General features: G+C 38.6%; 1 protein-coding gene across 1 annotated transcript in view; it reads left to right on the top strand.

The window, feature by feature from the left end:
* Positions 1–25686, top strand: part of SLC22A15 (solute carrier family 22 member 15) — a 33952-nt gene extending 8266 nt beyond the window's left edge. The window contains exons 2-12 of the mRNA XM_074927846.1: positions 4996–5208; positions 8296–8428; positions 9451–9615; positions 10591–10720; positions 12418–12633; positions 13940–14080; positions 14858–14943; positions 16977–17097; positions 17954–18026; positions 21351–21539; positions 24605–25686. Of these exons, the coding sequence (XP_074783947.1) occupies positions 4996–5208; positions 8296–8428; positions 9451–9615; positions 10591–10720; positions 12418–12633; positions 13940–14080; positions 14858–14943; positions 16977–17097; positions 17954–18026; positions 21351–21539; positions 24605–24691 (1554 nt within the window). The 3' untranslated portion in view covers positions 24692–25686. The remainder of the gene's footprint in view (positions 1–4995; positions 5209–8295; positions 8429–9450; positions 9616–10590; positions 10721–12417; positions 12634–13939; positions 14081–14857; positions 14944–16976; positions 17098–17953; positions 18027–21350; positions 21540–24604) is intronic.
* Positions 25687–26524: the final 838 nt, after the last annotated feature.

The raw sequence follows: 26524 nt of genomic DNA, 5'->3' as shown, positions 1-26524 counted from the left end.
CTTGAATATTCCTGTTCAAGCAGCAGTAGTATTTATAGTGTAATTTGGGTTCTTGTTTATTGGCTTGGTTCTTTAACTTACCAGTGGGTGAGCATTTTTGGCAGAGAGGAACTGGAAGTTTATTTGTAGATATTTAAATAAGGCACCTAAGCTTTCTTTCTGCCTTTTGTTTTTAAAGGTAGAAAAATAATACGTATAACTTCTTAGGTTCAGAGGCCTGTCAACCAATGATGTGAGGGTGACTTTATTTCCCTTGCTCAGGGTGATCAAGTCATAGCAGTAGCAAGTCCTGTCCCAGCCCTCTGAGATGCAGTCTGAGTCCATGCTAGAGAAGTATGTTTGCCTTTCTTAAGTAGCATTGCACATAGTCCAGCATACTCCAAAAATGCAAATGCTTTAGGCTGTACTGTCTGAAACAGTTCTGGACTCATGTTTTCAGTCTCCCAGCATGCAGTCAACTGTTGTGCTAACTGTTTAAACATATAGTAAAATTTCTGTGGTTTTCCGTCACTGAACTCGATGCTTTGTAGGGCAAGGCTGTGAGCTTTTTTAGGGTGGTGCCAGAAGCATTGTAGCACCTGCTTCTCCATTCTATGTCTCTAGCAAATTCCAGGTCTCCCTAGTATCATGTACATTGCTTGTACCTCTTACGTTATTTTGAAGAAAAAAAAGTATTGTCATTTTTAATGTTTCCGTGGTAGGTAGCACACTGGGTGCTAATTTATTAAAGAAACTGGTATACCACAGTAGAGGAATCCTATCGAGCTTTTTTTCCATCCCATAAATTGTTACATCTGTCCAGGAGCAAACTATATAGATAAATTGTCTTGGAAGATTTTGCTTCAGTACAAGACTGACAGCTGACTTCTTAACAGCAAACTCATTATCTGTATCTATAGCACTGTGGAGAAATCCAGCTTGCAGGAAATAATAGCAACCTGTCTCTTACTGGTAAGTTTTCTTCTTTGTGTATTTTGGTGTTTGGGAGAATGGAGCGGTGGAAGAGGTAAAGAATCTCATGTTATTGGCACAGTTTAATGAAGTATGCATATTCAGAGTTAAATTCACTCATGATCTTGTTGTGTGAAGAATATTGTTTTATTGTTGGAGAACCCTTTGTGAAACTTTGTTTTGACTTGACTTTGTCACCATCTGCATTCCACCCTCTGTTTTTCTTTCCAGTTAGAAGCAGACTCTGACATGACTTCTATCTTGGGTTTATTGACAATAACTGAGAAATCTCAAATGGAATCGATTTACCTAGAAATACTGGATCTCTAGAATGGCACTAGTGACAGAAGTGCTGAACTGAAAGTACTTCACTGAATTTTGCTGATAAAGATCACTTTTGCATGTTGGTGGAAAAAGGGTAGATTCATTTTCTTGTGATAGACTACAAGACAATTATTCAAGCAACTTGAGCTGAGGAGTTGAGAGCTTAGGTATGTGTCCTGCAGTCCTCTCACCAATGCTATTGGGCGTTTTGTCATCATTAGGTAGGCAGGAGTACAGGTACAGGGTGTGCGTGGTGTTCCCGTGGCCCTGTCAGGCAAATGCGTGTACGCAGGGGTTAGCTGCCACTTGGACGGTCTTCTCGGAAAACATGTACAATGAAGCTATTTGCAAATCACCCTTTTGAAATAACTCGGAGCAGATGAGCTCATCAGACTTTCAAAAATGAGGTGGCCCTCCAGCTTTTCAGCTGCTTGTCATGGGTTTGGGAGAAATTACACTAATCCTGAAGTGTAACCATCTCTTCATGGTAGGCTTCTACCAGAGCAAGGTCATTTTGTTCTTCCTTAATTTCTGTCTTTCCTCGAAGTGGAGTTTTAATGTTTCTGTCTTTGAAAGGTCAGAAGTTAGTGGCTTACTCATTATTTTATTCTCCAGTGAATGCTTCAGCTGATACTTGTCTAGAATGACCAGGCTGGTTGTGAATTGCTGAGCTGATTAAAAAGGCTGAACGCACTTCTTAGTAGAGTTTCAGTCTTGCTTTTGTTTTTCATTTGTGCTTCATAATGGGTAAATTATGAGGTCTAAAAGAGTTTCTTAAATTATTTTCGTGTCTGTGTTTTATTATACACAAATGAAACTATTTCAGTTCTTTCTCTCCCTCGCTAGTCTTATTAGAGATTTAATGTTTTTCTTGAAAGTAATTTATTATGAAAAATAGCACCAAGAAAGCTGATCAAGACATTCCAGGCATTTCTACTAATATTAATATCAAAATATTAATTTTAAGTTAATTTCAAAGCCTGTTAATGAAATAAATGGGTAACTATGAATTTCCTTTTGCTTTGCAGAGAAAGTGAAAGTTTACAGATTAAGGTGTTGCCTTTTAATAAATCTCCTGTTCTAATCTAGACAGACTATAAAATTTTAACATACAGGTAATATAAACAAATAGAAGAAGCATAAACCAAATGAACAAAATTCTCAGCATTTCATCATCAGTGGCTATGAGCTGCTGCCTCCTCCCCCTGTGCTTGGTATTCATCTTGATTAATACATATCAGTACAGGGAATTCGGTAGGGAACTGTTAACATCCACATAAAGCCAATTAAAATGTTTTATGAATAGAAGGTATACATTAAATGACATAAATTTGACTTGGGTTATAGAACAAATGAAAAATGAAGGGCTTTGTTTGCCACAGTGCATATAGTGTAGCCATTTTATAGTATTTCTATTTGATTTGCTTTTATAGTGATCACCAGTCTCCACAACTATGTTACTGCTAAGGGCAAGCATTTAGAATTCTTGAGGGTGAATCTCCAAGTTCATTAACATAAACTCTTACTTGAACGATAAAAACTGTATTTTGCATTTAGAGTTTGCTTTGTTGTGTTTTTAAGACCACTTCTAGAAAATGTTTCCTGTCTTCAGAATTGTAAATGAATTTTGGGGGTGTTTTGTGGGTTTAGTTTTTGTTTGGGTTTTGCGTGAAATGAAGAGAGTTTACCACACCTGTTACCCAAAGTACAAGGCAGATGATCTATTGAAAAAAGTCTTGTCAGCAGTGACTCCAGTGAACTTGGATATAGAGCAATACTATTTGATAACATCAAAACATGTCTCCATCTTCATACATTTTTCTGATTCAACAGATCAGTTGAATGTGTTTCTTTGTTATAGCCTTGCTTGCTGCAGCCAATAGGATGCTTAAAGCTGAATTTTTTTTATTGAAAAAATATCTGTAGTGTTTCTTTGTGTGCTTGCAATTACCTGTTTTTTGATTTAGTTTTCTGTAGCTAGGGTGGGTTTCACTTAGAGCAAAATTGAGAAGTGTTATGCTTTCTTTCTCTAAAGCAAATGCCTTGAGGATTTCATTTCCTGAACTACTTCAAAAATATGCTTATTATTTCACAAGACAAAAGCAAGGATGTTATCACTTAGTCCTGCCACGGAATTGTCTGAGCAAGTCAGAATACAGAGATGCACCACAGATCATGACTTGTAATTCACATTTCTCAGTAGTTTCAAACTGTTCTTGAGAGTACTGTATCTACAAATCCCTAGCAACATGGCCACTCAGCTTTTTAACACCTCTTTCCCCATGTAGCCTTAGTCATTGCCTTCTTTCCCAGATGAATTCTTTTCATCGTTGTCTATCTACAAGTTGTTCTTTAGCTTAAACAGTAACATAGTTAACAGATTGTAGTTTTTCTTCCAAATTCCCTTTGATGTTCAATAATTTTATATTTAAAAATAGAAAGAGGATGATTTTTTTAGAAAAATATTTTTTTACCTCCTGCCACTACAGTAGCAGTTTATCATGTAGAATGCAATAAGGAGCTGATGGAAAGAATATGCTTTCAGGTAGTAACTTGGGGGGTCTCTGTATTAATTTAGTAGCAGTTCTCATTTAGATCTGGGAGTAACTCTGACTGCTCAGCTGTTGTACAGAGCAGGATTACCTGGTGTTGATTGCATCAGAATTCAGAGGTCCTCACTTCTTTTTTTGTGCCTATCTATGGTCTTCCCAGTGTTGAGAATTATGGGTGTAGCAGTCCTCTGAGAGAACACACTTCTTGTGGGTACATTCTTCCTTTTTGGTTTTTTTCTTTCTTGTCATGAGCTACTCTGCTGAGTTACTGTTCCTCAGTGAGGGCTTGAGACAAGAGGTAATTTTATTTGAAGATTGAGGGATCTTTGTGTTGTTACCAGCAGCTTCTTTTGTGTCTCAGAAGACTTTGTCATCTGTCTTCTGTTGCAGAACCTGTTGCACTTCTATGTTCAAAGAGGTCTAAAACCACTGGGTTTTAATGTAGCCTGTTAAAGCAGTGGCCTGTGAATGTTCTTCTGAGCATGCAGCAGTGACCCAGCTCTGGACCAGGCTTGAAATGTCTGGGGTTTCCAGCAGTTTTATTCTTTCCTAAACAAAGCCAGCTGTTAATCACTGTATTTAGACCTTGTGTGTGTCTTTATAAATGTGTAGATAAATAAAAACCACATACGTACATTCACATGCGTGCTTCTGTCTTTTAAAAGAGTAAAACAGATTCATAGAACATTAAAAAATAGGAAAGAATTTTGGTAAAACTGGGGAAGATAGATATGAAACAGGGAGGAGAAAATCTGTTACAAATATCAAATTAGAGGAATGAACAATACCGGTAGAATGAAAGGATATAATAATGTTCTTGCATTAAAGAATGGTTTTATTTTGTCTCCTTAGTACTACTAACAACTGTCCATGCCTTCAGGAGGGGTACCTGCTATGTGTGGGAGTTGGGGGGCCTCTGAGGGAAGGGTGTCAGGAGGGGAACTTTTCTCTGAAATAATCAACAGATAAAAAGTGCAAGAACCATTATGTTGAAGTTGTAGTTCTGTAGCATGTGATATTTGGTAGACAGGGGCTACACACGGCATCTTGTAGTGTTAGAAGGCAAATATAAAATAAGAATGTTTTTTAACACTGATTTGATCCAGCTGCAGAGGAAATATTGCCTGGATGTATGTTTAGCATCTTTGTGTTTTGTCTTTCATGCCAGCTCTACGTGGCCACTGAAGCCATCCTCATCGCTTTGGTGGGCGCAACTCCTCCCTACCACTGGGATCTCCAAGAGCTCTCGGCTAATCAGAGCCATAGCAACCAGTCAGCGAGTGAGCAGAGAGCTTTTGGGGAATGGCTTCTGACCGCCAATGGCAGCGAGGTGCATAAGCATGTACACTTCAGCAGCAGCTTCACATCAATAGTCTCTGAGGTAAGTCTGAAATGGGTTTTGCTGCTTCACGTGTGAGTAGTAAATCTTACTGGGTCAGTTGGTGGGGGCCTGCTTGCACTGCTTCTTTCTTCAGTACTAATGCATGTTTTGGCAAACGAAAAAGGTGCTACCTCCAGATAGAGAACAGGTAATCATATCTTTACTGGCAACAAAAACTAGCTTTATTTTGTTATGCAGCTTGACCAAAGTTCTGCCCCAAAACTTCCTGCCTTTTCCATCTGGAAGTGACGTATTGGATCCTGTAGCCTGGTTCTGCAGTTGAGCTGGAATCATGCCATTCATTGTATTAACGTGCTCAAAGTCCTTCATGGACCCTGAGCTCTTTCTGGCCACCTCTTGTGATTCCCTTGCCAAGGTCACATGCATGCATCTGTCCCGCAGTTAGCAAACGGTGGAGGAACTGGAAAGGAGGGAAGTGGCTTCTGCAGTTTTTGCAGCTCCAGATATGAAGGAAGATGTGGGCAGTGGAGAATCAGGTGGACAAAGTACCTCCCCCCATTCCTATCCCAAACCAAGTTTTAGCTTTATTGGTGTGGCCTCTGTTTTTTAAGTGTCATCTTTCATGGTCTAGCCACAGTCTCTACAGAAGCGATTTCAGACTCTGCTCTGTGTGCAACACTTGCCCTTCCTGGGGCATTCAGGATCTGTTAATGTCAAATTGTCCTGTGCAAAAGTCCTATCTGAGTGCATCTGTTAGAAGACCTGAATTTAGAGCTGTACAGTCAAGTTGAGTGTAGTACAACTTGATAATTCATGGCTATTGTCCAGAGGCATTAATGCTATCTGAATTAGTCCTGTAAAGCACTTAACTTTATTGGTTGTGAGCGTATTAATAAAAACTGCCAGATTTGGAATAGTACCAAGTGGTTGTGCACAACAGGCATTGCTTCTTATTATGGTAATAAAGAGGATATGAGTACTTATGCCACTATTAAAATTAAAATCCTAATGGACTGTGGAATTTTTTTAAGCATTATTTAAAGCTCAGTAAGGTTTTCAAACTTCCTCTGGCCCTTTTCTTTTTTGCTTTTTAATTTATCCAAGAATCTTCTACTCTCTTAAACTTGACAAGTCAGACATGTTTGTGGAGTCTTGCAGTGGTTTAAGGCATAAATGGTATAAAGATTCTTATTCATTTCATTGGCATAAATAAGAAAGGCAGGTAAAGATTGTTTACTTGAAAAATACAAAACTAAAAATCCCAAGGCAACTTGTATAGATTCTGCTTTGTAGTTCTTTAACATACTTCTTAGTAAAGGCCTATGTGTATAAAATCTTGTTACCTCTCCTGTTTGCTACTGTTGATATACAGGTTGTTTTTAAGATGTTGTTAGTTGAATGTGTGGTATATTTGGAAGTTATGTGATAAATACAAAGATTTTAGTGAGATCACACTTATTTGGGGGATAGCTCATCACTATCTAATTTCACTACTAATTTGTAAAGAAGCTTTTTCTACATTTGAGGAGGATGTTTTAAATGCTTATATTGTGGCATCACTTTGTAATAACATGACCATTGCAGATCTACACTGAAAAATATTCTGATGTAAAAAGCTTCATTTATGAATATCAAGCATATACATGTAACATGCCTTATGTAGAGGAGAAAAGCCTTCAGCCTTTTAAAGGGCTTCTTAGCTGTTGAGATTAATTTGTAGAACAAATTTTGCTTCACAACTAAATTATCCCTTAATCCCTGAATGATTCAGAAAGCATCTAATGTCACTGAGTTTCAGTGTTGGCAGCTTTTTAAAATTTTTATACCAAAAGTTAGGGCATTATTCTTGTAGCTCTTATAAAACAAACTGACCATGTTATTTCAAGATAAAATTAATCTCATATGCTATTATACAACTGTATTTTTCTGGGAATTGTTTTTAAAATCTAGAGAAGCTTCAGAAGCTGATTTGCGGTCACATGGTTAGTTTTAGAATTGAATTTTGTCAGTCTTGATGCTTTATGGGCCCATTACCTACCATATCAGTAAACACCTCACCATTAAAGTGGCAATTCAAAATGAAGCCTATACAGAGAGTAAGCAAGTTATTTTCTTGGAGCTTCTGAATGATTTTGTTTTGTTAGTTCCCTAATCTTGGTGAGGTTTAATTGCATGGCTCTGTTCTCATGGTGAGGTAGTTTATAAGTGAGCTTTGAAATAATATAAGCTTTGCTAGAAAGGATATCTAATGGGATTTTGGTAGAGGAAGAGAAGATTATGAGGAGAAGATTAGAGTGTTATTGCAGGGATAATGACATAATCACCAGCTTACCAGCACAGGAAGAAAAGTTGGGTGTCACTAAAAGGAAACATTATCTCAAGATGCAAGAGGAGTAGAAAAAGAAAAGAACATAAGATGTGGAGCTTTTAGAATACAAAAGGAAATATTTTTTGAACAGTGAAAGCGTGGCATATTTTCATTCTGCAGTTTTGTGGGAGAAAGAATTTCCTGTCAGGTTCAACCTGAGACATTGAGTCTGTAAGAATCCAACGTACGAAGATCAGGTTTGCATTTGAAATTGAGAAGAACGGGAAATGACACAAAGTACACTGTAAAAAAGATGCCCTGTCTAATGCTACCAAGGTGTTTCTTAGTGACAAGACAGTTCATGAGGAGGAGCGCATGCAGGATTATCTTTGGACATAAACTACAGTTTTTATTTTTGATTAGTGTGCCTACACACCACAGTGACATATGTCAGGAGGTAGGACTGAGTCTATTTAAGCTAATAGATTTATGTGAGAAAAGGCAATGAAAAGGAGAGTGGGAGAAGGCTGCAAAAATTACAATATTCTGAGGAATCTGTCCTTGATTTCAGAATCAAAGACTGCACATGATTTGGGGGAACTGTGCAGTTGGTCAGTACCACCTGCTGAGTCTGGGAGGCAGCAGTTGTGTTTTGGTGACTGTCTGATGACTGACTGAATGTGATGCTTTGGAGATTTAGGCAAAGTTTGATCTTCCTTAAAATCTGTATCATCTCCCTCCAACTGTTAGCTGTTGGTGAACTACTGAACTGCTTGGATTCTGGGTAATTCACTTTTTTTTTCCTCCCCTCCATCCAGTGGTTTTTAATTGGCAACACATCGTACAAAGTCAGTGCTGCCAGTTCTTTCTACTTCAGTGGTGTGTTTGTTGGAGCAATCTCCTTTGGCCAGCTCTCAGATCGCTTCGGAAGGAAGAAAGTCTATCTCACAGGTAACTACTGCCACCTAACAAAATGAATGAAGTGGATGTGTTGTGTCTCTGAAGATCAGTGCAAGAGCCCAGTTTCTGCTGAGAGCTTGATACACAGCAGTGAATCATGTGCTGTGATCTTGATTTTTTCTTGTTGTTTTGTACTTCCGGTATACTTCAGGAATATCTCTCAGGGATGAGAAATTAGTGATTTAACTATTCAATCACCGATCACACTGGGAGGTGTTCTGGATTTAGGAACCATACCATAAGGGCTTGCACTCATGCATGTCATGCTCATAGGATCTCCACAGGTAGCAGTTAATATTTTTAGTAACTTATTAGCAATGTTCTTAATGTATAACCTGATAGGAATTTGTTGCACCTTTTTATCTTCTATCTGCATGATTTAATTTTTATGTATTTGTGATCCTCCTCATGTTTTGAAGCTCATAAGCTTTTTTTACTGTCCCCAGATCAAACAACAGTTGGAACTTCATGGTTTATGAGTGTATTTATAAAGTTGTGTATCAATGGATGAGCATGTAGAATAAAAAAAATGGATTATTTTTTTCAAAGGAACAACCTCATTCAAAGCAGATAAAGGTGGGCCTGCTATGCAGTGCAAACTCCCCATGTACTGTCCCCTGGTAATGTTTCTCTTCTCTAGTTTGCACAGGCTACTTTCCAAGAATAAGGGGAGATGCTTGCTCATATTTAATCTGCGGCTTCTGTATGGAGATAAATATCAAGCCATCTTAACTGAAGCCAGACAGCAGTTCTGAGTATATGAACAAATTTTCTGCTATGAACTGAATTTGAAGGTTTAGTACTGGAATTACATATCCGAAACCACTCCTTTTGTGTCCCCCCTTTTATGATGCTGACTTCAGGTACTTAAATTTCTTCCCAAACCTGTGTTGTAGTTGTTGACTGTGATTACTTAGGACAGATGCCAGTGAACATCAAGTAAAGATACTGATAAATCTTCTGTTTTTCTTTAGGTACTCTTCTGAAATGAAACCTTTTGCCTTGTTTTCCAGGTTTTGCTCTTGACATCTTGTTTGCCATTGCAAATGGATTCTCACCCTCATATGAATTCTTTGCCATCTCTCGCTTCTTGGTAGGGATGATGAATGGTGGGATGTCACTGGTGGCCTTTGTTCTACTCAATGAGTGTGTGGGTACTGCCTACTGGGCATTAGCAGGTAAAGTTTGAGTGCCACTATATTATTGTCAGAATTTATAGATTTCAGTCTCACCACCAAAGCTAACACCATAGCAGTTGTGAATCGAACTGTGTGACCACAGTCTTTGAGCCCTGCTTTGTTTTGTATGAACCTCAGATGAGCACAGTAGGTGACTTGGGCCCATTCAGATTTCTGCATTGCTCAACTTGACAAAGGTCCAGTTGAAACATCCCCTGTGAACGTTACACGATTGAATACTCATCCAAGGTTTGTGACAGTTAAGCTCTGTCCATCAGAATTTTGGGCTCTGCTAAACAGAGCTTAGTGTTTGTATGCTAAATATCAATTCCTTCATTCCTGGTCTTCTCAAAAAGAAACCAAAAGTGTTTTTATATAATGGGATGATGAGACAACTGTTGTTTATGTGTTTAAAAAAAAGTCCCATGTGGTAATCAACCTTAGAATTTAGAACAAAAGATACAGACACCCTTAACTGTCTTGGTTGCTAATGCTGAAGCTGTCCTTCAGGTATGAGTATAAATTGTACCATCACAGTTCTGGGGCCTGGCTTAGTCAGTGACAAATATGCTGAAACGGTTTTGAAACAGGATATCTTAAAATTATGATAGCTACAAATGAATACTATATATTCCTAAAAATACTGCTTTTCAAATGGTTTGTAGGATTTATTTTTACACAGACAAATCTAAAACATACTTATATTTGGAATTACAAGACTTACTTCTTTATGGGGCTTTGGGTGAAGAGGATGTAGAAGAGTGCTTTTGGGACTACTGGTCTTTGCAGTTAGTTGTAATACTTCTGCCCTGTATGTGTGAAGGACAAAATATTTGGTCAGATATCTGTGGCTTTGCCTGTATTGCTGAGTGAATTTTCGTAATGAAGCGCTAGTTTTTGTCTGATCCGGTGTGTTAAGAGTTCTAATGTTCCTTAAAGGAGTGATAATGGTTTTTGTTTTCAATTGTATGTTAGGATCTATTGGTGGCTTGTTCTTTGCTGTGGGAATTGCCCAGTATGCTTTATTAGGGTACTTCATTCGCTCCTGGAGGACTCTGGCTGTTGTGGTTAACCTGGAAGGAACAGTCGTCTTTCTTCTCTCTGTGTAAGTTATTTTTCAAACCAGGTTTCATCAAGAAAGATGTCAAAAATAGGAAAAAGAACAAAAGAAAGAAATAAACAAACCAAACTATTAAGTCAAGGTGCCTTTATAGGATGGCTTGAAATGGTGTAACTGAAGTATTTCAACCTCTACCACCGCAAGTTCTGTGCTTTCTTTAAATAGTGGTGCTGCAGCATTTGAAAACATAAGTGTACGTTGTATTGTGTATGGATTATTACTCTAGATGGGAACAGTCTCTATCTAGAGTGGTGTAGAGGCACATCCTATTCTTTAACTGGTACATGTAGATGATCTAAACTGTTGTCTGGTATGCTACAAGACACTGTATACACATGTTAAAGACACAAAAATGTTTTTGCAGTTATGTGATAACATGATGTTTCTCTTATAATTACACAGAAGGAACAGCATCAACATTGCTTACACATACAGTCTTAAAGGTGACGTGCAAAAGAAAAACTGGGCAGCTTCCTTTTATTTTTCAAATGTGGATAGGAAGATGGTTTCTTTATTAAGGTAGTAGGGGTTTTATGTCTGTGGACTTCAGCACTGAAAGCTATATGATGCAGTACGCACTTCTTTTCTTATATACTTCCTGATAGCAAAATCTCAGTAACTGAAAGAAGAAAATAACTTTAGCAGCTGTTTAAATTAAGGCTTTTTTCTTCCAACAACTATTTAACTTCAGTAACTAACTGAATAAAACTCTTTGCTGAAGAAACAACACACTTTTTCAAAGGAAGCATCAGAACTCAGGGAAAGGTCTTAGAGGCTGTTCCTGAGGTGAAAGGCAGAGATGACACACGATATTTCAAAACTTATTGGTGTTTGGGGCCTTTGGCAAAGAATTTTTAACTTTCAGAGTGATACGTACAATTTTTTGAAGTGCTTTACGCTTGGGACTTCAGAGGTGTGCTCAGAGGCCTATCTTACTCTAAGAAAGGATTTTCTTATTCCAGATTTCACACTGCCTCCCTCTCAAATTGCTTAAAAATACTCTGTGCAGAAAATACTACTGGATTATTTTTTTTTCATGGGGAAGAAAACATGTGCCCTTCTAAGCTCTTTTCTTTTATGTAAGCACAGAATCACTTTCCTTTAAATTTAAAGGAAAAATGTTATCTCTGATCAGAGGCAAGAATCTTAAAGTTTCTGGCAAAAGGCTGAAGTTTAAATTAGCTCTGGGAATCTGAAAATAATAGATTTGTTTTGTAGGCTGTGTTGGAGTTATAGATCTATTAAGTGAACAGTGCACATAGGGAGCAAGAGCATGGTCTTTGCATAGCCTCTGCTTTCTTGTCTACAGGAAAGAATTTGGGAAGAAGTTGGAAAATGGAAGACAACTAGTTGGTGTTACAAAAACATCCTGTGTTACTTGTAGTAATGTAGTACCTCTCAATTCTCCGAAGACAGGGTCCTAATGATACTGTAACTTGTATTATGGTATGTGTATATATAATCAATGTAATTTCTTGGTATCTAAATTACACATGATTTATGTTCCCTTTCCTTTCATCATGCTTTGTCTCTGTTTCAGTAAGTGAATTTTATACCTGAAGGGTTGTTTGAATTTATTTTTTTTAATACAGAAATGTATTTCAGCCTTATTTCTGTACACAAGTCCAGCCTCACAGAAGAGAAGAGCCCTAAAGCTGTCTGTGTATGTATGTGTGTTTCAGATTCATTCCAGAGTCCCCCCGCTGGCTTTACTCACAAGGCCGACTGAATGAAGCAGAAGATGCCCTCTACCTCATTGCGAAGAGGAACCGCAAGCAGAAGTGCACTTTCTCATTAAAACTCCCAGCAGAGAGGAGCTCCAGAGAGGCTGGCAGCTTCTTGGATCTCTTCCGATACAAGATTCTCTTGGGACGCACCTTGATCATGATGTTTACCTGGTACTTGAAATACTTTGTAGGCCCTGCTGTGCTCCTGTTGTCTCTTTAAGTCTTTGAGAGAGCATCTTGCTAAGAATTGGCTCACTCTGCAGATTGTACTTAGTCTCAGCCTGTATTATTAGAGACACTGTACCTAAAAAGGATCCTTGTATTATAGTATTTCCTTAGTGCATTTCTAACACGAAGCCATTTCTACAGTCTCGTTCTGAGGCGTTGTGTTTCTTTCATGCTTCTTGAGTCTCAGTTGAGAGCTACCTCTCCCTTTCTGACCCTGAAAGGCTGGTGAGATTAGTTATGCTGTCCTCCTTTTTGGCTTAGTGCTGTGTCAGTACTTTGAGTCACAGGGATTATTCTTTGTTTTGTGTGTAAGGAGCCCGTTAGCAGGTGGGTGGCCTACCTTGTCTATTGAATGTGTCTATTTTCTTAAGAGAAAGTGCTACCAGTGCTAGCAGTTGCTGTAGGAAGGAGCAGGAACCCATGATGCTGCTTCTAGTTGTTAAGTGGAAGTTTAACTCCAAAAAGTGCCTGTTTTTTTACAGAGATCTCTGCTAACCCTGACCTCTTTTGCTGCTGCTTTGAAATAAACCTTATGTGTGAGATGGTGTGTGAGTCTTCTGGCATTACTGTTCATACGGTTGTTTTTGTAATGCATATATTTGGGGAAGATGTATTGATTAAGAAAAAAACAAATGGCATTATTTTTGTCAGCAGATAACACAGAGCTGTTTTCCTGTTGTTTTTCCAAGAGCTTGCTACAGAATAGTTGATTTTTCTGTTCCTTAAATGAGAATTGCTGATTTCCTGCAGGATGAATTAGTGACATGTTTCTTTCCTCTCTGTAAAGATGACAGCCAGTCAGAGTTACAAAATAAAAATTAAAAAAATCAGATTTGGAAAATGGATAAAACTGGACCAGGGTGTAGAAATTAAAAGGTGAAGTATCATCTGAACTGTTTGAGAAAGTGTTTACACACAATTTGGAAGAGTATGGATGAAGTGAAACCTGATTAAAACCAAAAAGGACAACGACATAATTTCTCAAGTAAAATACAGTCATGATCATATTTTAACTTTATTCTGGTTTATGCACATTCTTAAGTGTAGTCTTAAGTTTAACTCGGGGTTTGAGTCTGTGCAGAGACAAAAATAGTTTCTTTACCTAGACAGCATCATACACCTGTAGAGAAACGTTAGACCCATCCTCTGAAACACTAAATACAGTTTATAGTGTATTGTGCCAGACCAGTGCTTTGATTTTGCAGGCAAAACAGCAACTCTGATTTTGTTCTTTTTCTGTCTTTTGCAGGTTTGTGTGCAGCTTGGTTTACTACGGTCTTACCCTTAATGTGGGTGACTTAGGTGGAAGTATTTATGCCAATTTAGCCCTTTCAGGGTTGATAGAAATCCCAGCGTACCCAATCTGTATTTATTTGATTAACCAAAAGTGGTAAGTATGAAAATTATTAACCCGTTCAGGGTTTGGATTTGTTATAATTTTTCTCAAAGATAGGTTTCCTGTATATTGTATCTCCTAGTTTATATCCGTTGTGTGGGACTTCCTGCTTCAGTTTGAAAGTGCCATTTATGTATCCTTGTTTCAAATAACAGTTTAGCTTGTTCGCAGTAGCTCATCTACTAATAATGAGCCACCTAAATTTGTCTCGGAGAGGAGGCTGATCTTTTAGATCAGTCGAACCTCGCTGTGCTGACTCCATGATAAACACGAGATGGCGTTCTTCTCACCTCTGTCTCCTAATCCCCATTCTCGCTGTTACTCAAAGCTGTTGCAACTAAACTCAGCTGAAACTGTCGCGTGGTTTCGTGTAATAGTTGCTGTGTGCACTACCATGTGAGCAGGGCTGTTGATTCAGATATTTAGCCTTTTCCTGAGCCGTGATACTCTGGACAATGTCTTTCACTTTTTGTAGAATTCACCTCCCAATCTCTTCTCTACATGTCTCCTGAGGAGCTTTACAAACGTGCACACACAGTGGGAAGCAAATCAAAATCCTAGAAATTGTCAGCTGCTGCATAAAGACTTCTTGGTGCTCATTTTAAGAGTGCAATAGAAGCTTGTTTAAAAGCAGCGTGAGAGGAAGTGTTTGTGGGAGATGGCGTTCAGAATTTCCAACTGCAAATAGAGACAACGTGAATTTAGAGGACTCATTGCTCTGGAAGCTACAGATCTAATGCAGAATAAAGCTTTGTTATCCTTGCACATCAGGTTTGGTCGGAAGCGAACACTGAGTGCATTTCTGTTCCTGGGAGGATTGGCTTGTCTTATTGTCATGTTTCTTCCTAAAAAGAAAGGTAAATGTTTCCTCTTATTTCTGGAGTATGTGATAAGAATTGGTAAACATAGCATCCTACAGCCTAAGAATGTGATGGTTGCCAGTAGATTAGGTTCATATTACATGCAAGTATCAATTTTTGAAGCCAGAGAAGCTAAGTCACAAAAGGTATAAGCAGCAACCTTCCCAAGACCTTAAGGAAAGCTTGATAGAAAGGTTTGGAATTGAAATTTTGTCTTTGGATTCTGCCTCTTACTTCTGATCATGCCAATCGCTCCTTTCCAGTGTTTGTGACTTACCCCAAGAAACCTCATTCTTTGTGATTATCTCCATTAGCCAAATGATATGTCAGTGTAAGTAGTACCCAGACAACTTGTATGTATCTCTCCAAGTGAAAAACCAATGTCAAAATATCTTAAGAATTGAATTTTGGGGCAAGTTTCTATCTTTTGAACATTACAGAGCAGTGAGTAATACTGGTGTGATTGTAGTATTAGTAATGTGGCCCATAACAGTTCAGAGAGCATTCTGAAAATCTGAAGCGAGGAGTGTTTAAGAAATATGAAATGAAATGTCTTTTTTGTAAAGACACACTAATGTTCCTTTCTTCATTTTTGAATATTTTTCAAAATAATGGAAACAAAATTGCATAGTGAGCAATTTTTCCTTTTAAAATGAGATATATAAATTCATCTTGGCTTGTAAGATCTGTGCATGTATAACACCTGTCATGAGGAGAGAAAATGCTTCGAACATTTGAAGCGTGAATCAAAAAGATTAAACATTTATGATGACAGAGTGCATAAGTTGCTCTAGATGAATCTAATAGATAAAACTTTTTTAAAGGGGTGCAACTCAAGTTTCCAGAAGTATTCCACATGCTTGAGCCTGGACACTCAGAGATATTCTGGTTAGGTTGGTAGCAGTCAAGAAGTAGTTTTTGCCTACCAGTCCAAGTATAACATGTGAAAAGAAAGATTCTTTCAGAGGACAGAACTGCAAGACCGCAGGAAATCCTGCTGTGTGCTGAGCTGCCCAAGTCAGCCAGCGGTAAGGTGCCTTAGGAAGCAAAATGGCTAACTGGCCAGAAACAAGCACCTGTGTCTGTGCTGTAGCCTTCCTTGGGAGGTGTTTAATGCGTGTTCTGATGTGCCCAGTATAAGCAAATAAGCACTGATTGTTCTGACAAAACTGTGCTGGATGGGATATTTGGTTTCTTTACAGTGTCTGCCTGTCTTTGGTTTTTCTTCCAGAGTAATAATGTTGGAAGCATGTTATACTATGGAAATGACACTGAATAGGGCTCTTGTTGCTAGAAAAACCTTGCTGACTTTTGAAAAATGTATCCATTATTCTTTTCTTCAACTTACCGACAGAACTAGTTTAGTATTGTGTTAGTGGTAGACTCAGAAAATGTTGAGTTTTAGTTCTAGCTTTTACTATGTTTATAGGAATTTTTTTTATGTCACACTTCTAAAATTTGATGTTTTAGTAGAGCCTTAATGTGGGATTTTAATTCTTTGAAGATGATGCTTATTATAACACTGAAGACAAGGAAAGGAAAACAGTTCCGCTTTTTTCTGGTACTGAGCAATAGTTCCATTCTGTGGTCTCTGGAACTCTGGAATGCGGCTTTTTTCTATTGGGTTATATTTAATAGAATGGACACAATTTTGCCCTAGCAGCAAGTCTGACGTGAATTCAAAATCCATTTTTTCAGTTATTTTGTCACAATAGAGAGTTTTCCTCTTTGTACAAATTTGTTTGCACAGGTAAAGGTAATAAATCTGTAGACACAGAATATAAATTATGTTGGATGGTTTCTGCCATTGCCACCTAAAAGAAGGCTTCTTGGATTCTCTTGAGTTTTTAGAGTTCTGAAGGTACAGATCACCTCTGACAAATACTGTCCTTTAATAGAAGAACACTTGGCTGTCATAGCAGGTTCTTCAGTAGATTCCTTTTCACTCCATACTGTTGTGTGATTGAAATTATTACGGAGATGTATTTGAGTGCTCAAAAGCCTTACAAGGGTCACATTTTCTCTGTCAGATACTGGAGTGTTTGCAGTGGTGAATAGTCGCTCTCTGTCTTTGCTGGGGAAGCTGACAATCAGTGCTGCATTTAACATTGTCTACATCTACACGTCAGAACTCTATCCCACAGTGATCAGGTAACACCAGTTACATATAATGATTATCTGTAGTTTTATATGCTAAATTTCTTCTCTTATCCTGTTCTCACTTTCTCTTCCCTCAAATTTGCAGTGTTCTCTTTGGACTAACCATATTCTTTATATAACAATAAAATAGTCCTTTGGCTGCTTGGTATGCTCACAGTCCTCTCTTCACTGATGAGGATAACAAAAGTATTGCTGATATTTATTTAATGAGTGATATTCATAACTTTTTCTTTGCTTTATAAACCAGACAACTCTATTAAACATTCATGCTTGCTTAACCAGCAGCACTGAAGATGACTGGCTAATAAGCTTTGTAAAAGTAACTTGATGTTTCGTAGGCCATATGTAAGCAACAGTAAGGGTTCACTCACTAGAGGCAGTAGTACCCCGTGCTTGTGCTGACAGAGCAGACAAAAGCATCTATCATATGGGTGCAATTTTTAATAGATATTTTAACCACATATTATTGTCAATCATCAGCCACCGGTGAAACTATACTGTGGTATTTTAATGAGCAAACCTGCTGATAAATTGGATTTGGATAAAGGAACTTAGCCAAAGTTTCAGGCAGAGACAAGATGCTTTAACTGAAATAGCACTTTTTTTGCTCTCTATATGTGTATGTATGTTAGAATTCTGAATGTGCAGAGGATTTTTGCTTCTCTTTAAGCACAAAACATATGTTTTAATTCCTGTCTTGGGAAGCTTTCAGTTACGTTTGACTTTGCCAATTAATGTGGTCAGGGTCATGATTGAGATTTATTTTTTTTCTTGCTCAGTGGCATTTTTGAAAAGTTATAATTTCTACTATGCACATGTCACTGATTAATGATTTTTATTTTCTTAGGAATGTTGGAATGGGTGCCTGCTCCATGTTTTCCCGTGTCGGTGGAATCATTGCTCCTTTCGTCCCTTCACTGGTTTGTCTGAATTTCCCACTGTTATGTATATTTTAATTTTGTGGCTCTGATGTATTAGAGTCTTAAAGAGGTGGGAGTATTTTGGATAAATTATGTACATAAACAAAGATATATAAATGGCGTGGCTTAACAGTATTGTGGTAGGCCAAAGGCATTGTGATATAATCTGTGTGATGAGACAAAACTCAACATTACTTACTTCAGAAGGTGTTTTAGCCCTGTAAAGAATTTTGGGACTTAGCTAGTGGACTTCAGCAATATAGTAATTTCAGAATACAAGATGGCAGTACTCAATTTTAAAACCTTAAGCGAGCTATAGCAAAAACCTCATGTAGTCAAAGGTCTACTGCATCAAGATAAAGCATATGGGCTCAATAACTCATATTTCTGAGAATAAATTCGTTTTACTGGCAGTGCACTTCACTGAATATCCATGGACTATAATTATGAGCAAAGTGTTTTATCTTTCAGTGAAGGAAGATGAGGTTTAGACCTGATATACCAGTGAGGCTTTTGGGCAGAAACTTCACAGCAGTCTCAAGGCAAAGAAAAATTCTAAATGAAACATGGGGATGATACTGTTATTTTGTTCTATAGTCTTATGCCTATGCAGGTAGAAGAGTGTGCCAGTTTCTCACACAAATTGCATGCTGAGGTCAAGTGGCAATTCCTTTAATGCAACAGATTTCATCTAGTATAACTTTCTGCCATTTGCCATCTTGTTATGTCAGGCAGAGGGCTAGCAGAAGGGCAGATGCGCACAGTGAGCCTTGTAATCTGCAGAATGAAACCTTGGGGAGGTGAGAGTGTGAGCACCTCTAGCATACAACAGGCAAAGCCAAAACTGGTGCAGGTCTCCCAGGTAGATTTAAGAGACAGTTTTTATGTAGCAGCTGGGGCATCCATTATGTTGTATCTAGCAGAGATAAGGCACTGCGGGAGACCTGAAGTTTGGATCATCACATTTTAAGGGGTGCCATGAAAGTGAAAATAGCTCTGTTTTACATAACAAATTAACATTGATTTGGGGAAAGAATTAAGAATTTTTGTGTTTTGGAATTTCAACTATTTTAATGCATTTTCAGTATCTTGTCTGGTGATCTTATAAAAAGGACGGGAATGCAAAAAGTTAGTTGCTGAGATGAGAGATGAAATATTGCTCTTGTATTTGATCACAGCCTGTTTTCTCAATTTAGAACTACTTTATGCTATACAAAGTGAGTTTTTGAAACAAACAGTGAAACTCTTGCCTTTTTTTAGATGAGCCTGCTTTATCAGACATCTGAAAGTGAATGTACACATTTTGGAGCTATATTGTAGATGACTCATACTTTTGCACACACCTTTCCCCATTGTAGTTTTGCTTGTAACAAGCCATGTGTAAACAGGGACAGGCACCAAAGGAGGAGTACAAGCATTACTTAGGCTGTCAGGTGTGATGACAGGAAGACCAAAGCTCAATTGAAGCTAAAACGAGCAAGGAACATAAATAGGGATTCCATCAGCTAAAGGAAGTTTAGAGACAATGTTTAGCCCCTTGTTGAATGGGATGGACAGGCTATTGGTGGATGAGATGGTTTAAGCTGAAATACTTAACAATTTTGCTTTAGTCTTCATAGGCAAAACCTGACTCCAGGACCCTATCAGCACAGTTGAGGAAGCAGAGGGCCAGCAAACAGTGGAGGAGCAATAGGTTCAAGAACACTGAAAGCAGAAAGCTTTCCATTCTGTGGGATAGGATTCCCTAAGAGGTGGTAAAAGAGCTGGCTGTGATAGTGAGGCAAGTGTCTGTCATCTGTGATAAACCGTTGTTGTAGAGAAAGGTCACTGATAACTGTGGGGAGAAAAAGCTAATGGTATGTGAGTCTCTAAGATCAGGAGGTGGATTCATGGAGTTACAGGCTGAGCAGCTCAGACTCAGTCTCTGGGAAGATCATGGGACATGACCTCTCAGAGTCTGTTACTGAGCATGTGAAGGCCAAGAAGGTAATTAAGATCAGTGAACACGGATTTACTAAGGACAATTCATTCTCAGCCAGTTTGATTTGGTAGTCAGCCATTTCATCACAGAAAGTAATATGGATGAGGAAAGGGAGGAGAGCAGGAAGGGCTTTTGTAAGGCTTTTGACACGTCCCACAACATTCTTGTTTGGAAGCTGAGGAAGTGTGTTCTGGATGAAAGGAATATTAGATTGGTATGTTGCATAGACCACCAGGCTCAAAGGGATAGCAACAGGCTCGGAATTTGGTGTGGTGACAAGTAGGTGATAAGATAGAATACATCCTCCTCATATTTTTAGAGTATGCAAAATAAGGAATGATTGACACACCAAATGGTGTTGGTAGATCTTGTAGGTCTTGACCCCAGTGGGACCTTCTGGGCCAACAGAAATCCCATGAAGGCTAACAGGAATAAAATTCTGTTTCTGGTGTGGACTAATTAGATGGTCAGTAGAGGCTGGGAACCAACTGGCTGAATAGAAACCTTGCTGGAAGAGATCTGGGTACAACAGTGGATGACAAGTTAAAAGGGAGCTAGTAGTGTCTTCTCCTCACAAACAGGCAAACTTCACACTGAGCTACATCAGGCCCAATTCAGTATGTGTTTCCTACCAGTTCTAGAGGGATGTTGAAAAATCTGGGAGGGTCCAGTGGAGGGTAACTGAGATGGTCAGGGGACTAGAGTGTGTGGCTTCAGATGAAAGCTTGAGAGAATATTGTACCTTTGACCTTCCCAGCAGCATGGAACAGTTCAACAGGGGTCAGTGGCCACAGATTTTTGGCTTGGGGGTTAGATAGGAAATTTGGAAAATACTTCTTTTGAGAGGCTTAATGCAGCCCTGGAACAGTCTACTCAGAGGGGGAATCACTGTCCTTGGAGTTTTTTCAGTACTTGGTTGCACAAAGCTATGACTGACCCGACTTACTGTTGGCTGTGGTCGTGCTTAGAGTAGGTATTTGGCCTGGATGACCTCAAGAGATCTTTTCAAACCAGCCTGTCTGTGATTCTTTGACACCTCTTTCCTTCTACAAAGAGATGTTGTGTGTGTTTAAAAACTAGATATGTTATGGACAAGAACTGAATATGAATTCAACAGGCATTTGTTTTAAAGTCCATCCCAAAATCTGTGTGGGTCTAATTGTATTGATAAGATACAATTGACAATATTGGTTAAAAAAAAAGAAAAGTAAGACTGATAACTTCTATGCTAAATATGAACATAACCTTTACAACCATTCCATCTGGCAAACGTTAAGTGCTTTAATATGCGGTATGAACTAGAGAGAACTGATCTCAACCTAACTCTCTCTCCTTTTTTCCAGAAATCTGTACAGTGGTCTCTGCCTTACATTGTGTTTGGAGCGACTGGTCTTTTGTCTGGGCTCTTAAGTTTATTGTTGCCAGAGACCTTAAACAGCCCTTTGCTAGAAACTATTTCAGATCTGCAGGTATGCTCGTACTGGAGGCTGGGTGATGAAGCCATGTCATTGCAAGCCCTGGATGGCTCACAGGTATATTCATTTTTTTCTTAGTACTTTTCTGTTGTGTTTATTTCAGCTGTCAGCTTGAATATACCACTCTAAATAGATGGGGATAGTAATTCTTGGCTTGTGGAGGATAGGCCCCAAGGAGATACAGAAGATATGTTTAGTAGCCTTACCATTACATCTGAAATGTTGTCTGGAAATGCAAGCTGAAACATAGCTGGGTTAATTCATCCCTTCAAGGCTAAAAGCTTACGATCTTTTCCTTTGGGATAAAGGATTTGGTGGTGTCTGTGCCTCTCTAGTCTCTAAGATGGATTGCTGCAGCATGCTTCATGTAGAGCTGGCCAGTGAAGTTTGAGAAGCCTTAGATGCTAAAGAAAACAAGCCTGTTTGTGATGGGCTCTTTGCACACTGTACTTCTGCCCTGACCTGCACTGGCTGTTCTGCAATGTCAGTTGTTAGGTCTATATTAAAGAGCCTTTAAATGGATTAAAGCTAGTCTAACCTCTGAGATCTACCCACTGTTGATTCTGGGAAGGAAATGAGATTTGCTGAAAACATTGGAACTACAAAACTCCCAGGCATAAGCATAAATAAATGTGGCACCAGGATGGTTTTCAGTGAGGTTTCTTTGAATATTGTTTTTTCATATCGCTTCATACTTTATTTTGTCAAATTCCTGGACATTTCCTGAGGTGTGTTACATGTTCCAGTTGTGTGGAGGTTTTTTTACGTGGCCGCTCTTCTGTGAACAGAGGGGTATTAGAGAGAAGTAGCTGGAGAGCTGGAAGTGGGTGTTAGAATTTGAGTAAGGTTTTAATGTTTAAATCCTGGTCCCAGAATTTAAGTATCAGTGGACTAATAAAAATTGAATAACTGGTCAGCAGACTTGAAGGGCAACTCGTAACAAAAAATGTTAGCTGTGCCATTCAGCTGAGATGAGACAGAATCCTTAAAAAACCTTTTACTTTCATTTGCTTGGTTTTGATTCATTTTTGGTCAAGCAGTCTGAGATTCACAGGTAGTCATAAACTTTATTTCACAGAAACCAGGGGGCAAAGTAACATTTATTTCTAGAATGAGAACAGTTGCTTCCTTTCAAAGGCTTCAACATGTTGCCTTGTTTACCAATTTTAGCTGTAATAATTTTTGACAGGACAGCACAGTTTAGTGACAAAAGCACCCTTGAAGAAGGCTTGAAAGAGGCAGCCCTGTAACAATTTTATACTTTAGCTACTTTACATGCACACTTTATAAACATTTTTAACCACACTGGATAATGTGTTATGGCACCACATTGTTGCTGGCTACGCAAATCCATCATACACATTTACATCAAGTTTACACCAGCTGTTATTTTGGTAATTACATCATTATTACATCTTAACTGGGCAGATGGCTTACTAACAAAAAACAATTCTAGCAAACGGTGCAGGTGTTACAACTTAGAGGGGGGAAAGTCACATTTTTGTTTTCCTTTCTAACCAAGTAGGGTCAGTATTGCCCTTTGGGGTGACAAGTATTGTCTGTCTATCAATATTTGCACAACTTGGTTCACTTAAGTCAACGTTTAAATCTTCCTTGCTTGCACTTCTGCAGGCTTCTTAAAAATCCCAACCTGAAAAAAAACCCAAAAAACCCCACTCTTCAGGAACACTTTTCTCCAAATAGATAAAAATTATTGAATCCAAATGAAAAAATCATTGGTTCAGGCCTGAAGTAAACCTGTAACTTCAATGAAGTTGTATCTGGAATGACTGTGACACATTAGGGGTTTATTTTAAAGCTCACAAAGAAAGTGCTGATAAAATGGAAGGCTGTTAAACATTAACCCTATTCGACAAGGCCATGGAGAGGTCTTACAAAGCTGCTGTAAGAAAGATGTAGAATTATTTGCCATACACTGAATTCCCCCTGCGGAATCCATTGTCCTTTGTATCACTTTCAAAATAATGTGTTCTGGTTGCCCAGAATGGAGGTTTTGTCCCTATTAACATAAATGAATGTGATATTCAAGTTGGACAGCATCCAGTGATAGCCTGACTTTCCTCAAATAATTTTAGAAATCCAGAAAAAAGCATAACATGATTCCCTTTATATCTTCTGACAGGTCTTAGTGCTCAAACTGTTTGAAATTCCTTTGCAGTTAACTCACATTGCTGTAGCAAAACTCCTCTGAAGACAGATCTAAAGCTACAGATTTTGCTTGCATGGTACTGTCAGTCAGGAACATGATTTCCATTTCTCTATTTTTCACCCTCTCTCTCACCCTTCTTCACATATGACTAGGCAGGCAGAAATCTTAGGGTGGATGCAAGCATACTGGGAAAAAAATCCTAAATATTCAAACTAGATAGAGTTTATACTAGCAAGAGACTCTTTTTAACTGGAATAATTTGCATCAGTTCCATGGAAAAATGCTACACTGTCCAAATAAAAACCAATTAGCTGTAATAGCTGACTTCAGTTTGCGTATATGATATAAATTGTTGTTAAAAGGACTCTGGGTGGAGTAGATATGACTAAGATAGGGAGTTTACTTTCTGAACATATGAAGGGGTATTGTTTTTTCCCTTTTCCGTAACACCTTTAGTTATTATTGCAAGGGGGATCTTTTTAATTAAACTTGCATAGGAAAATGCCCACACCACACATGGAGAAGTAATAATTCAGGATGGGGAAGCTTTTACCTAATCAAGTAATCTGTGTGTTCTGAGCCTCTGTTTCCAGTAACTCACCACACAGTAGGGACCTTAGACTTAAATTAAGAAAGCTGAATAGATTACCACTTCAGAACCATTCTGACCAGTCTCTCTCCTGAATGTATTCTCTAGTGTACTGATGGAGCAAAGAAAGTCCATCCACTAGAAGCCTATCTCTTTTTAAAGAGATTTTGAAGAACCAAGGACACAAAGAAACCTCAGTTCACATAATGTCTTTCACAAAGCTTTAACAAAGTGATTTGACCTGCCTTTTCTTACTGTTTTCTCTACCAGCATTCCATCAGAGGTGTAGTGGTTCGTGTTTATGTATTTTGAAATTGATTCAGTGGCTTCTTCACTAACGGATGATTTCGTTTTTGTTTCTAGTCTGGAGACAAAGACAGTTCTGCAGGGAGTGGAAGTGAAGATGAGGAGTTTTATGATGCTGATGAAGAGACTCATATGATCAAGTAATGAAAAGAAGAAACACCGGCCTATTTTATGCATTTCCTTACTTGTCCAGTCAGTCCAACTGTAAGACGAGTACTGGGGACCTCACCTGTCAGGGAATGTAACTGGACAAGTGCCTGTGTTTTTCCTGACTAGGAGAGGGGTTTGAGTACCGTTCAGACTAATGACACCAGTGATGCTCTCCGTACAAGACAGCCATTCAAATTCTTGTGGTTCAAACGGACTGCATTTGAAGCCAGGTGAGACAGCAAGGATGGGACGATGTACTTCTGAAGCCTAGGAAATTACCTGGGCTTACACAGATTTGGACAGATCATCAAAGCACATGTTTATATTTTATTTTCAAGGTGGTTGATTTTGATCCAGTATAAATCGATAAACATCCACTTTTTTTTTTTGTGGCGTGAAAGTGGTCACAATGTGCTGCGTGCTACTCCAGTGGGAACAAATTCCTGAAACTGTATGTTAAAATGGCTTCTGCCTATTGAATAGGGGAGAAGCAGCTATGAACATAAGGTTTCTCTCTCTGCACAGACACCTGTGTAGAGTCACAGGGTGCAGCTGGTTAATCATGAGCTGTGCATTAACTTAGTGATAGTGGAAGGCCAGGAGGAAGGACTGCGGAAAAGAGCAACCACAAAGCCTGGAGACATAAAGGACATCACTGTTTGGGGTTTTTTTAACTTCTTTTAATCTGCCAAGCATTTTCTTGGTCTGTATTATGCATACGTGTGCCACATGTCCACATCTCAGCACTGCTGTTTATAGCTTTCCCTGTTTTACCTTGTCTTCACTTTGCTATAAATATTGAAGCTCAGCAACTTCTCTGTGCAGTGAAATAGTTCTGTGAAGGGTATAATTTCATGGGTGGGACATAGTTGAGGTATTTATCACATACTCTGTGTGTGAGATGGTGTTAGAATATATAGCTCATTTTTGCAGACCTATCGGTGTCTTTATTTCTGGAAGAAACTTAACTCTGAAGTGGTAAGAGGAACTATGGGTTGCTGTTACACTTTGGGGGTTATTGCCAAGAAGCTGCTAGTATTTATTTAATCTTGTGTATAGATAAAGTTCTCATTTAAAAAAAAAAAAAAAGCAAACCTCTTTAACACAGTGTTTGGTTACTTGATGTTGTTTCTTAACCAGGTGCTTGCTCAAACACTTGGTTCCTTGACTTTGTTGAGGAAGACAACTGCACTCTCCTGTTTACACTGAACTTTCTGTAAGTGCTTCATTAAAAGGATAGGGAATCTTGAAACATGAAACATGAATATATGAAATGTTCCAACTACAAAGATGAGGCCTTACAAAGATGCAGTTTTCTTGATTACATTGTCATCTTCATCTTCCACCTTGTGAGTTTCTATTTATTGAGTTCCAGAAAATGTTTGTTCGTCTTTATACTTGGAGTTCCTAACAAAGTGCCACACAACGGCAGCAAGTATATCATCAAGCTTGCTAGCCATTTTTGTGGATGTTAGACTAGAAATTGGATTTAAAAAAAATCGGAAAGCTGGCTGCTGAATATTTTCTGGTTAAACTGGGAAGTTCCTTTACTATGAAAGGAAGTGGAAGTAAGCATCATCTGAAGTTTGCAGCTAGCTGCTTAGACTTCGTTCACTGGGAACTGCAACGCTGAGCAAAGTGCAAGTACCCTGGTTGGTGCAGAGGGCAGCCCAGAGGCTGCATATTCACACATGCAGTACTCCCACTTGGCCTGAACTTGGCACTGACTGTGAGCAAAGTTGGGAACTTCAGTCCCTATGGACAATGTGTCAGTGTCGTGATTTTTGCCTGTGTTACAAGCTTCACTAGAAGAATTCCAGCCTGCAG

The sequence above is a fragment of the Athene noctua genome, chromosome 1, assembly GCF_965140245.1.
Source record: "Athene noctua chromosome 1, bAthNoc1.hap1.1, whole genome shotgun sequence".
In the NCBI taxonomy this organism is placed as follows: Eukaryota; Metazoa; Chordata; class Aves; order Strigiformes; family Strigidae; genus Athene; species Athene noctua.
This window is presented reverse-complemented; position numbering and strand designations above follow the sequence as displayed.